The following is a 12,500-nucleotide window of genomic DNA, read 5'->3' as shown; positions in this document are numbered from 1 at the left end:
AAATCCGATGAGATAATTTCACCTGTTTCCAATGCAGCTTCACGTCCGTTTCTGCCATTTTCTTGAATCAAATGACAATATCTTGACATAAAGCAGATCTCTCCACTGGTGTCAAGATGATGTCACAAGTGACATCATCTTGACACTGTACAAAAGCCTTGAAACAAGTTAAATTATTTCACCTGAAGGACAGATTTTTTCAGGATTAATACGATTTTAGACTTGATAAAGCTGCGGTGAAGGTGATCTTGCCTGCAGCTTTAAGATGGATATATTGGTTTTTTTTATATTGTGTATAACTGTAGCTTGCAGGCAGTGAACTCACTTCCTCTGTAGCACCTCTCTGCCGTTGGAGTCGGTGTAGAAAACTCCTGCGGATTCGATGCTGGTGTCGAGACGAGTGATCACCTCCTTCCCCAGGTCGTCACTGGGGGGGAGGGGGGAGGGAGAGAGAGAGAGAGAGAGAGAGAGACAGAGAGAGACAGAGAGAGAGAGAAACAGAGACAGAGAGACAGAGAGTGAGAGAGAGAGAGAGAGACAGAGAGAGACAGAGAGAGAGACAGAGAGAGAGAGAGACAGACAGACAGAGAGAGACAGAGAGAGAGAGAGAGAGACAGAGAGAGCGACAGAGAGAGAGACAGAGAGGGACACACAGAGAGAGAGAGAGAGAGAAAGATGGATGTTCAAACTGATATTTTTTCCATGAAAGATTTTATGAGAAGAGAAAATAACTAAAAACACCAAAAAAAAAAGAAAAAAACCCAAGAACTACAATGCCTTTATCCTACACACACACACACAGTACAATTAACATTTAAATGCGAGCAGTCAGAGCCTCTCCTCCCACTTCACATGTTGCGTTCTGCGGCTCCTGAAATGAGACTAAATCAGTTCTGAGAGGAAAATCCATGACCCCCACCCTCGGGTGCACAGGCAGCACCCAGAGACAGAGAGAGGAGGAGCTGATCCTGTCTGTCAGAGCGCAGTGTGTGCTTGACCCTCTGTCTGCTTCACACCTGCTCAGTTTGTTGGCTGTGGAAACGACTGTTTTACTGAAGAGAACATGAAACACACACACACACACACACACACACACACACACACACACACACACACACACACACACACAATGCTATGGTGTTGAATAGCTGAATCTTTGTGGTTGCATTGTATTTAGTGCAGAATGTGAACTCCCTCTACTGGTTATAGAGTAACTACAAGTCCAGACTTGAAGGTTTTTACTGAGCTTTTTGTCATATTTTTATAGTTTTGTTGGGCTAAACGATCATCGATGGTTAAAATGGCAATCACAGATATTTTGCTACATATTGTGATCACAATTATTAATGACAATTATTGATCCTGATGATTTTGAAGTTGTTTTACTGCACTTTTAGTAACGTGTGTGGTGACTATTTTCAACTACAGTAAATGATCTAAATTAAACAAACCTATTGCTGATATGTCAAATGGCCATTTTTAATTATAAATAATACTTTATACACCGCTGTACTCACTCTATGGGCAGCGGTCCGACTGTCCACTCCAGCTCCAGAGCCTTGCTGTCGGAGTAGAGACGAACCACTTGAGACACCCAGGGAGAAAACCACTGCCTCACCTCCTGGACCACCGAGGTCTGGGGGGGGGGGGGGGGGGGGGAGGAAAAGGCAGGACGGGGTGGGAGGGTGGGAGAGAGGGAGGGAAGGTGGATGAGGCACAAGGTAATGTAATTGACAAACTTCCTCCAAAAAAATATAGTTAGATATAACTATAGTAAATATAGATAAATAGTATATAGTATACATATATATATATATATATATATATATATATATATATATATATATATAATAAATATAGATAAATATAGTATTATAGAACTGTGACCATAGAAACGTCTATAGCTAGCATCCATGCTACACGGTAGCAGACCTGTAACCACAGCAACATAAACAAGACAGATTGCCATTCAGCTAATATCCAGCGATTAAAAGTTTTGTGCTCTCTGAATAAATTAAAAGTAATACTGGAAAATGCTCCATGTTTCTAACCTCAGTTAGCAGAGTGTTTGTCTGCAGTAGCCAAGCAGCAATGTCTTTTTACAACAAGGTGTCGGCAGTTAATTTAATTAGAAATCACTGGATGGGCCTCTTGGTTGCGGAGTAATAGGATTAGATTTGAAACAGCGGTCTGCAGACCTCAGAATGTGTTCATTGGCTGATCAACAAAGCTGTGTGTGCTCCTCTAATTAAACTCACTGTGACTGTGAAATGTCTGAGACCAAAAAAGGAAGATAACCGCACAATCATGCCGATGCCATAGGATATTTAATCGACGTTTCAACCCTAAAGGGGTTTTTTCCAAGCTCAGTGAGATGTCTGCCAAGGCGAGGTGCGACGTGAAGACAATAGACAGATAATAGATCATGCTGACTGAACTCAGCCAGTGTGCTGCTCAGTCTCTACCTGCACGCTCTCTGTCTTGGCCGTCTTGCTGATGATGAAAGGCGTGGAGGAGTTGGGTCTGAAGATGTAAGCTCCTGAAGGCTGGTTACTCTCCGAGTTGTTCCCATCACTGGCGTTGTACCTGGAACATAAAACACACACATTATTATTATTATTAAGCGTAGACTCAGCTTACAGCCATCTGCGGGTGTCTACCTCAAGTTAGTTAGTTAAAATACAAACATAAAAATCACCCAAAATTGAGTTAAAAAGGTTTTCTCCTTTGGTGAAACTGCTGCAGTAGAGTGTGAGCTGAAGTGTTAGCACCAGAGGGAACGATCTACTGGGGACACATGGATGATTTTGGTGTTGACAATCTGCCAATGGGACAATCTGCCAAAAAACTTGGTGTATTCCTTTAACTCTGTTTCACTTTCAATTAAAATATATTTCAAGTACCTCAGCAATTCCACCTTTGTAGCTCCATTTTGGATGATTTTCATGTTTGTACTTGAACTAAAGGTCGGCAAGTTTCATGACTCTAGGGGCCATGAAGTTTAATTCAAAACCTCAGATATAATTTCAACTCTGCATAATCAATGATCTTAAATTAAGGCTATGTGGCCACAACAAATGGTGTGTGTGTGTGTGTGTGTGTGTGTGTTAGAGGGACACACACCAGTAGAAGTTCTGTGTCAGTTTGATGGTCTGTTTGGTCTCCAGGTTACTGAGGCTGCTCAGCAGGCCCGTGTCTGGGTCAAAGGTCGCTCGCAGGAACTGGAACACACACACACACACACACACACACACACACACTTCAAAACAGAATACAAGCTTGCAAATACATTCAGGTGCAACCAAAAACAACAAAGTGCATAGATAACAGTCCTTCAGCCTATTATAATCTAAACTAAATCATTAGCTGAAATTCATCGATCAATATTTCTAACATATGGTGAACATATAGTATAACGCTACAATTACAGGTTAAAAATGTTAATAACAAGTCACATCTCCCACACTGCAAGTTTGAATGACAGTTTGAATGAAATCTGGTCCACATATTCAGTTTTTGCCTCAAATTTGCCTCCAGGACCCTCAATACACACTATACTGGATTTTGCATCATTTTGAGTTTCTTGAAAAATCACTTTTTCCCCGAGGCTTTTTCACTTATTTGCACATTATTCAGCAGACACTGCAAATGGACCTAAGAAAATGTGTTTGCATTGTCACATAACAGACTTGACCCGTTTCACATTTGTATAACTTGTTACTGACTGGCTCAAAGGGTGACTGCATCATTTCTGAAAGGCAACATTTTATGTAGTTACTTTATTTTTTTACTTATTTTATTCCTTTTGTATTTGGCTGTTTCACTCCTTTCCAATTTGGTTTTGATTGATTTTATTCATTTTTTAAATGTTTTTCATGTAGGCTTTTATTTAATATTGTTTAATATCTGTAAAACATCTTGTACCCATTTTCAAAAGCGCTGTACAGATCAAGTTTATTATCATAATAATAATAGAGACCTTGTTCTGGATGGCGAGGGGCGAGCGGTGCTGCGTGGAGGCCGGCGGCGGGCCGCTCCGCAGCAGAGACACAGAGTAGGTGCTGTAGCCCAGAGGAGGAGCCTGGACCTGGAAGACCAGCTCGTTCACAGCGAAGCCCCGCCCCCTCCGCACCTGCTGCGTGGCTCCGGACACCGGAACCACCTGGGACACACAGAGGTTAGACAGAGGTGAGGCTTACTGGGACAAATGGATAGTGTACTGCAGGAAAATTGAGAGGGTGACGAATTAAACCCTTGTGTGAACTGTCTGCTTAAAAAGAGAAAACGAAAATGTAATTCCTGGCAACCAATTCCCCTCTTTTGATCTTTTACCGACTTTTGTATATAAAGTATAAAAAAAAAAATCCAGGATTAAAATCAAATGTTTTAATATTGCCAATCAGATGATATTCTATGATTAGCAATTGTAAATACTAAAATCACAATATACGATTATAATCAATTAACTGTGCCACACACACACACACTGACCTGGCAGTCCATGGATTTGCCGTTAGCGTCTGAAACGGCGTACACTGTTCCGTTGACCGGCAGCCTGACGGGCCAAGTGACGGGCCGAGCGAGAGGGTTGTACACATTCACTGAGAACTGACAGAGAGAGAGAGAGAGAGAGAGAGAGAGAGAGAGAGAGAGAGAGAGAGAGAGAGAGAGAGAGAGAGAGAGAGAGAGAGAGAGAGAGACAGGGAGGGGGAGATGGAGAGGGAGAGAGAGAGACAGAGAGAGACAGAGAGAGAGAGAGAGAGACAGAGAGAGAGAGGGGGAGAGGGAGCGGGAGGGAGAGGAAGAGAGAGAGAGAGAGAGAGAAAGAGACAGGGAGGAGGAGAGGGAGGGAGGGAGAGAGAGAGAGAGAGAGAGAGAGAGAGTGAGTGTGTGTGTGAGAGAGAGAGTGTGTGAGAGAGAGTGTGAGAGAGAGAGAGAGAGAGAGAGTGTGAGAGAGAGAGAGAGTGTGAGAGAGAGTGAGAGAGAGAGAGAGAGTGAGAGAGAGAGAGAGAGAGAGAGAGAGTTGGGGATGAGATGGGGGATATTCAACAATATTGATTGATTTTGTCTGTTTTTATGTAGCTATACTACATGCTCGCCTATAAACAAACTATAATGTGTGTGTGTGTGTGTGTGTGTGTGTGTGTCACCTTCTGGCTGGACTCGGTGAGAGGACACACACTGATGTTGAGGTTGTCACAGTAGATCCTCTCAGCAGACGAGCCGCTGAGAGCAGCCAGACTGTTGCTGACCAGGACCTGAGGCAGGAAGGAGCGTGTTAACATCGAGGGTCAGATCAGGTGCTTACAGCACACACAGCAGTTTGATGGAGTCTTGCTTCTGGAATTTCACACATTTCCGTCTGAAACAGGATTTTGGATTCTTCAAAATGAATAAATTCCAGCCAAGAGGACACAACCTTGGTGTCTTAGGAAGAGGAAACAGGGTTTTTGGCGTTAACACCCCAAAATTCAGCGATGTACCGTGTTTCACTTTGAAAAGTTGTGATGTTGTGGTTTTACTGGTTGGAATTTTTATGTATGCTTTTTTATTTTTATGCATGTTTGTATGTATGCAAGTAAAAATTATGGGGTTTTGAAAATACCAGAAAATGTAAAAAAAGAAAGTCATTTTTTGCATTTATTTTATAAATTAAATAGGTGTGCAAAATGTTATGGAGAATTAGCAAGGTGAAAAAGTTATTTTTCATTTCATTGTGACTTTAAAAACATCGACCTTCATGCCTGACATCATTCAGTCTTCCTAGATTTCCAAACCATCCCACAATGCAATTCATTTCCAGCTCAGTGGTTGATTTTTCCAGAATTACTATAACATATTGCACTATGTGTAATACATGTTCCTGTCCAGAACATACAACAGCGGCTTTGCTCATTTGACAGTTCTTAAAAACCTGCAAAACAAAACGCCACACAGGATTCTGTCTCCTACCTGACAGTGCTGCCAGCCGGTGGCCAGCCTCCTGGCGTAGTCGTTGGCAACGTGCTGCTTCTCCGTCCCCGACACGGCGTCATGGTGCTGAGCCACCGCCATGGCTTTCTCTGCCAATCAGAACACAGAACGCAGCCGTCAGTCACTCTGGCCTCCAATCACACGATACCACACTGCCGTCAATCACTTTACCCTCCAATCAGATCCATTCATATCTCATCATAAGTCAAATTTAATTACACTATCACAATAACCTGCCATTTTACATAAAAAAAAGAGAAGTTCCACTATCTGTATGAGCTGTACTGTATGTAATAGCATGAGTCAGAAATTTGAGTTTGTCAATACAGAATTATTGATTTTCAAATCTGTCGTGACATTTTTGTCTATGAAAACAGAACATTTTAAAGATGTAAGTGTGGAGTTATTCAGCTATTTAATCATTTGGTATCTGAAAACAGTAAATTATCAGCTTTTCAGTGTCACCAAATATCAATGTAGTGTTTCTTGGTTCTTGGCAGTGGAAACAAATCCCCATTTGTTTTCCCCACTGACAAATACAAAGTAATTTCTCATGAATAATTAACTGAATGAACTTCAGAACAATAATATTCAACTGAAGTACGACTTATAATGAACTTCATTGCACAATACAATTTATTTTAATTTGGTAGTACATATAATCAATAAAAGGAAAATTGCTTTTGTACAGAAATGGAAATCCCTGTCATGTTTAATTCTTTATACTCTGTGATAGAATTTTATATGAATTCCCTATGGAGAAGTCAAGCCTTTTCTCACTGAGGTTTGAACTAAACCACTACAGGGCGACAGGACGGCTCCCCCTCCCCACCGGCCCCTTCCAGCAGCAGTGGATTACAGTATGAAGTAACTAAAAACCAGATCTTACTCATAGTCTGGCTGTCTCCTTCCCCAAAGGGCCCGTTCCTGGACACTGGCCCTCCAAGCACCTCCAGCTGGTTACACGTCTGAATAAAAAACCAAAGCTGCACAGTTACAACACAAACTGCACCCCTCCTCCTTCCTTTATCTAATAATTACTTATTGCTGCTGTCAGGTGAAAACAGTGTAACTCCAAGATCGTAGCTCCAAAATGTCAACTTTTGGGGAATGAAGAAAAATAGCCTGTCATTTTAGACTGTGAATGGAGTGGAGGAGGAGAAGATTGAATGACTACAAGAGAGTTGATAGAGAACGACAGCTCATTATTACATGGAGGACTGTTTAGGAAATTACATAATAGGTTTTGAAAGGGTTTCATAAGCCCAGGGGTAGGGCTGCAACTAACGATTATTTTCATTGTCGATTAATCTGTCGATTATTTTCTCGATTAATCGATTAGTTGTTTGGTCTATAAAATGTCAGAAAATGACAAGATGACGTCCTCAAATGTCTCGTTTTGTCCACAACCCAAAGATATTCAGTTTACTGTCATAGAGGAGTAAAGAAACCAGAAAATATTCACATTTAAGAAGCTGGAATCAGAGAATTTTGACTTATTTCTCTTAAAAAATTACTCAAACCGATTAATCGATCATCAAAATAGTTGGCGATTAATTTAATAGTTGACAACTAATCGATTAATCGATTAATCGTTGCAGCTCTACCCAGGGGTCATCTCTTTTTCTCAGTCCGGGATGTAGGAGGTTTTCACCTGACAGCGAAACATTCTGGCTGGTAAAACTGACAAAGTGCTCGCAGTATTTCCACTGAAGGTGAGTCAGAGTTAGGAGTCAGAGTTAGGGAACCTGCAGATAGCTGTTGCTGAGCCTCTCGTATCGTTTCAGAGCCGGTCGGCTGGTGAAGTAGCCGGTCCAGAAATCATGAGAACTGTCTGCGTAGGGGAAGAAATCGTCTGTCTTCAAAGCCCTGGGGAGGACAGAGGACAGAAAGCGACAGAGTGGAATGGAGCATTCATGTGCTATCAATAATTGGTAGTTAATCAGACTGATTCATAACTTTTTTTAAAGCAAGAAGAAGCCAAATCCACATCATCCATTTTATAATGCCCGTGTTTGCTTATCTTTTTTTTGTTTTTTTTCAGACCAAATAGCGTATGAATGCTTTCAAGTCCCAGATGTCGGAGCTTCCCACCAGCGCACCAGAAGACTTTTCAAATCAATACGCGCATTAAAATGAATTGAATTACGACGCAACGATAAAGTAACTTCGACAAAAATAAACCCAGGCGGGATGTTCACAGTGATGGATGACCTATCTCAATTAAGTTTCCAGTCTCAGCAAGTTGAAGTTCGTACCGTACTGAAATACTAAAGGAAACGAATGGCTGCCTGGAAGGAAGGAAAAACCCATTCAGACATCTCAAAAAGTATAGTATGCTTTCGGTAGCAATGTAAAGTATACGTGAATTGGAGTAAATGGGGTAAAACATGCAAAAACTAACTAAATAAATAATAGAAAAAATAGTCATTCTGTAGAATTTTTTTTAAGTGAATCACTTTCTTTATGTTATTAAACTTTAAAAATGTAAATGTAACATCAAAATCCGGTTGGAAGAATTTTGGTGTTACACTTGTTCAAACTGAAAGGTTTTATAAACATAAAGAAAGCTATTCACATAAAAAAAATCTGCAGAATGACTAGTTTTTTTTAATATATTGTCAGAATTTGTTTTGTTTGCATTCATTTATGTGCTAGAAGTGTGATTTTCAGACTGTTCCTCCATACAATGACAGTGAGAGGAGAGAGAAAAAAATTCAGATAACAGATAACAGAATCACTGATTTTGGGGTTTTATCACGGAGGAAGATACACTCCCGTCTCATCATCCTACCAGGTGAGGTTGGCCCGGTGCAGCTCCTGCAGGTAGCAGGAGGGGGTGGAGTAAAGCAGGTTGACCTTGCTGCCGTCGGCCTGCTGGGCGTTGACGTAGCGGATCAGCTTGTCCAGGTTCTTGTACCACAGGTTGGCGTTCTCATACTGGAAGTCTGAGCCCATGGTCATGATGATGTGGTTCGTCTTATACACCAAAGCCTGGGAGAGGAGGAGGAGGAGGAGGAGGAGGAGGAGGAGGAGGAGGAGGAGGAGGAGGAGGAAGAGATAAACACATGGGACTGGCCACTTGCATTAGTCAGTGAATGTAAATGTATAAAAATGTGTTGCCTTAAACGTTGGAGGTGCATGCATGTTAGGATGTGTCACTCATGTCAGTCACAGAAGCAATAAACGTAAGCATTACAAGTTTGTTGAATACTCAATTCTGATTGGCCAGTGAACACAGTCTGAGATCCGTTATTTCTGAATAACAAACTGCACAATCAAGAAGTCTGGTCCATTTTGTTGATTTCTAAATCGGATTAACTGGCGACACTTTGTGCCAAAAAGACGTTCCTCCTACTTCTTTTCTGGTGGAAGCTTGTAAATTACTTTAGCTTGTGATAAAATCATTTTAAATCAATAGCAGCTGTGTAATAAGCGGGATAATGTCCAGCGAGCCGGTCGTTATGGCAACGTAAACCCCTTCAGGGTGATGAAGAACCTCGATTCATTCTGTCTGTCGGGGCTTATTTTGCAATAATAACGAGCTCGCTGTACATTATCCCTTAAATATTCACCTGTGAGCTACGGTGTGTTTTTCTGTGCTTTCTTATTAGCCTACAAGACATTTTAGATAGTTTTAGTTTTTAAAAGCCCAACTGGGGTTCTAGTTCAATTGTTAAGTGTAATTATGTTTACTGCACTGTCCCTATCAAATAAACGATAAATGTTTATGGTTGTGTGTGTGTGTGTGTGTGTGTGTGTGTCTGACCTGGCTGTTGGCGATTAAGAGGAAGCGAGTCACCACGTCGTCGACATTATAGTCCTCCAGGTCGGGGTCGTCTCTGATTGGCGGGTCGTCACACGACTGGTCCCAGCAGAAACCATCGGGGGGGTTGTACCCGTTTGGTAGGATCCCTTTGGGGGGGCGTTTGGGGGTGAGGGGGCAGACGGGAGAGGGCAAAGGTCAGGAGCAGACTTGAGTCCAAATAGTAGAAGACCAAACATTGATATTTCAACATTTCTTAGGCTATGGGGAAAGTGAGGCGAGGTCAAAGGTCAGGTGTTAGGAGTTAGAGGGGTTTGGGGGGGTGGGGTGGGGTACCGGTGAACAGGTCGGCCATGGGGGGGGTGAGGCTGTCGGACGCCCTCCACAGCAGCTCCTGGTCCTTGTCCCTCATCCTGCGATCCCGGTCCTGGTAGTCCAGACGGCCGAAGAAGAAGCCGTCGTAACCCATCTGGAACAAAACACACAGGCAGGTCAGCCTAAAGCAGGGCGTCCCAAACCTTTTCATGTGAAGGAACCCCGAAACAGATGCACAACAGACCACGGACCACAGATTCATTAAATATATTTCCACCTTCCAGGGAATGTCATAAAAGTGAAATTAATCCATTCTTCCTTTTGCCAGGGACCCACTGCAACCCTCTCAAGGACCCCTGGTGGTCCCCGGACCCCAGTTTGGGAAGCACTGGCCTAAAGCTTAAAGAAGCAGGTTTGTGACTGTGTACTTAAATGTTTTCAGGATATTTTCGTGGCCTCATTCAAACGCTACAAACTCGTCCAGCCGCATCTGATCTTGGTGAGTAGTTTATATTCTGGTTTTCATGGCGGTGAAGTGCTGAATAACCCCCATGTTAAAACTAAGTGGAATATAGTGGAATATAACGATTGCTTTTACATTTGCAAAGAAATGTACACGGTTCGCTGCCTATTTTCGTCTCGGTCTCGAACAGAACTCGACCGGCTCTGGTCTCGGCTACCTGTGCGAACATGGACGCGTGTTCGCGGGCGTGTCCGAAGGGGTCGATGTGCCAGGCGACCCGGGGCCGACCGCACGGCCCGAACGTCTCGTTGAGGAACCGCAGGCCCATGGTCATCTGGTCGATGACGGCGCTATAGTGGGTGGTGGCCTCGTCGCTCATACACCAGCCGCCGTTCACAAACTCCAGACGGCCTGGGGGGGGGGAGAGGGAGGGAGAGAGAGAGAGAGAGAGAGAGAGAGAGAGAGAGAGAGAGAGAGAGAGAGAGAGAGAGAGAGAGAGAGAGAGAGAGAGAGAGAGAGAGAGAGAGAGAGAGAGAGAGAGAGAGAGAGAACTGTTTTGTCAGGAAGTCAAATGATGGATAATTCTGAACACCAATAAAAAGTTTATGTAACGTGTTCATTGTTCTGAGTGTGTGTGTGTGTGTGTGTGTGTGTGTGTGTGTGTGTACCTTCGTTAACCAGCTGCTTGACGGTCTGCTGCATGCTGGAGCTCTGCCGTTTCCACCAGCGGTAGAAGAAGGCCGTCTCCACGTAGATAAACCTCCTGTCTGGGTTCTTCAGCAGCTGGTCCACCACCGAGTCCAGGATGTACTGCACCCCCGCATGCTGGATGTCGTTACGGTCTGCGCACACACACATCACACACACACACACACACACACACAGATTGGAAGATAAACTTTATTTAAACGCTTACAACATATTCTTTTTTACAAAAATGGCCTGGAATAGCTGCTGCAGGGACTGGGAGAGTTACATGTTACAAATATGTACATACTATATATCTCACACACACACACACACACACACACACACACACGTGGTGCAATTTGTCTCCACTTACACAACCAGACAGAAAATAACAGACAGAGGTCAAGAAGTGATGATGGTCAGCTGTATAAAACATGGCCGTCTTCTCTATAAAAAGACACGTGATGTTAAAATATGAAAGCTTGGTCAACCATTTAATGGCACTAAAGCTATAAAAACTCTTTTACAGTGTTGTTGGCTCGTGATGACCAGTGACAAAAGACATATGACAAGACATAACATGAACAAGTGAGCAGTGAGGAGGTCAAAAAATAAATAAATAACTGAAAGACATTATGGAATATCTCTAAAATACAAAAGGATCCAGTCTGTTGAAGTGTTGTCATTTTGTCAACCAAGGACTTAAGTTCCCTTCAATGCAGCCAAAAGTCATATTATTTATTTGAATGTTTTAACTATCAGTCATTTTGTAAAAGAAGCTGTCATTTTGTCATTTTAGAACAAAAAACTCTTCACGTTCTGTTTGGCACGACTGACTTAATGTGAGGTTCCAACTGTGTGTGTGTGTGTGTGTGTGTGTGTGTGTGTGTGTGTGTGTGTTAACATGCAGTGTTTCCAGATACCAGCTCATATCTTCCTGCTTAAGTTTAAATTTGGGATAACCTGTTTTTACATAACTAATAGTTTGCCACTGAGCAGCTCCACTGGAGCAGCTGGGAGTGACGCTGCCTTCAAGTGCTGTCGGAAATACTGTAGTTATGAGTTCGGCGCACATGACAGACCCAACAAAGTGGTAAATACAACTGGGAAAGTTAGATTTTTCTATAAGACAGTAGTGTGTCATTTAGAGGGCAGAGAGCATGTAAGTCATGTCAATAACTGATGGAAACATTGACAAAATGTATCACTATGTGCTATTTTCCATGTTTCTATGTTCACTCTTTGTTTAATTTAGTTGTCACACATTTTTGTTTGTTTTAATAATTTGATTAA

The 12,500-nt window shown here is 42.5% G+C and overlaps 1 protein-coding gene across 1 annotated transcript in view; it reads right to left on the bottom strand.

Annotated features, from left to right (window-relative positions):
• man2b1 (mannosidase, alpha, class 2B, member 1) overlaps window positions 1–12,500 on the bottom strand; it is a 22,047-nt gene that overhangs the window by 7,991 nt on the left and 1,556 nt on the right. Inside the window, exons 3-17 of the mRNA XM_078282677.1 lie at window positions 11,186–11,359; window positions 10,735–10,928; window positions 10,076–10,208; window positions 9,743–9,888; window positions 8,768–8,967; window positions 7,722–7,842; window positions 6,863–6,941; window positions 5,953–6,062; window positions 5,151–5,258; window positions 4,492–4,608; window positions 3,980–4,162; window positions 3,124–3,221; window positions 2,466–2,586; window positions 1,518–1,636; window positions 326–427 (exon numbers count right to left, since the gene is read on the bottom strand). Of these exons, the coding sequence (XP_078138803.1) occupies window positions 326–427; window positions 1,518–1,636; window positions 2,466–2,586; window positions 3,124–3,221; window positions 3,980–4,162; window positions 4,492–4,608; window positions 5,151–5,258; window positions 5,953–6,062; window positions 6,863–6,941; window positions 7,722–7,842; window positions 8,768–8,967; window positions 9,743–9,888; window positions 10,076–10,208; window positions 10,735–10,928; window positions 11,186–11,359 (2,005 nt within the window). The remainder of the gene's footprint in view (window positions 1–325; window positions 428–1,517; window positions 1,637–2,465; window positions 2,587–3,123; window positions 3,222–3,979; window positions 4,163–4,491; window positions 4,609–5,150; window positions 5,259–5,952; window positions 6,063–6,862; window positions 6,942–7,721; window positions 7,843–8,767; window positions 8,968–9,742; window positions 9,889–10,075; window positions 10,209–10,734; window positions 10,929–11,185; window positions 11,360–12,500) is intronic.

The sequence above is a fragment of the Centroberyx gerrardi genome, chromosome 3 (genome assembly GCF_048128805.1).
Source record: "Centroberyx gerrardi isolate f3 chromosome 3, fCenGer3.hap1.cur.20231027, whole genome shotgun sequence".
Taxonomy (NCBI): Eukaryota; Metazoa; Chordata; class Actinopteri; order Beryciformes; family Berycidae; genus Centroberyx; species Centroberyx gerrardi.
The sequence above is the reverse complement of the archived record's forward strand: the minus strand, read 5'-3'. Positions and strand labels throughout refer to the sequence as shown.